At 48.6% G+C, this 210-nt stretch overlaps 1 protein-coding gene across 1 annotated transcript in view; it reads right to left on the bottom strand.

The window, feature by feature from the left end:
- The window catches only part of LOC119582031 (spectrin beta chain, non-erythrocytic 2-like), a gene marked incomplete at its 5' end in the record, with an annotated part of 75,134 nt that overhangs the window by 19,643 nt on the left and 55,281 nt on the right, over window positions 1-210 (bottom strand). Inside the window, 1 exon segment of the mRNA XM_037930241.1 lies at window positions 22-204. Coding sequence (XP_037786169.1) covers window positions 22-204 — 183 coding nt within the window.

Genomic DNA, 210 nt, shown 5'->3' on the forward strand with positions numbered 1-210 from the left:
TTTATTAACACCCTGACTAACCATAGTGAACCTCTTGATTGGTTCGAGTTTGTCTTCCTGAGCATCGATGGTCTTGAGGAAGTCATCATGGCGGCGAATCAGCTCCTCCACCTCGAGGATGGAGTCTCCCATCTGGTCATCTCTAACAACAGATTCGCGAGACTCTATCCAGGCCTCAAATACCTGAGTGTCTCGTAAGAAGACCTGGTG

Source organism: Penaeus monodon, chromosome 15 (genome assembly GCF_015228065.2).
Source record: "Penaeus monodon isolate SGIC_2016 chromosome 15, NSTDA_Pmon_1, whole genome shotgun sequence".
NCBI lineage: Eukaryota > Metazoa > Arthropoda > Malacostraca > Decapoda > Penaeidae > Penaeus > Penaeus monodon.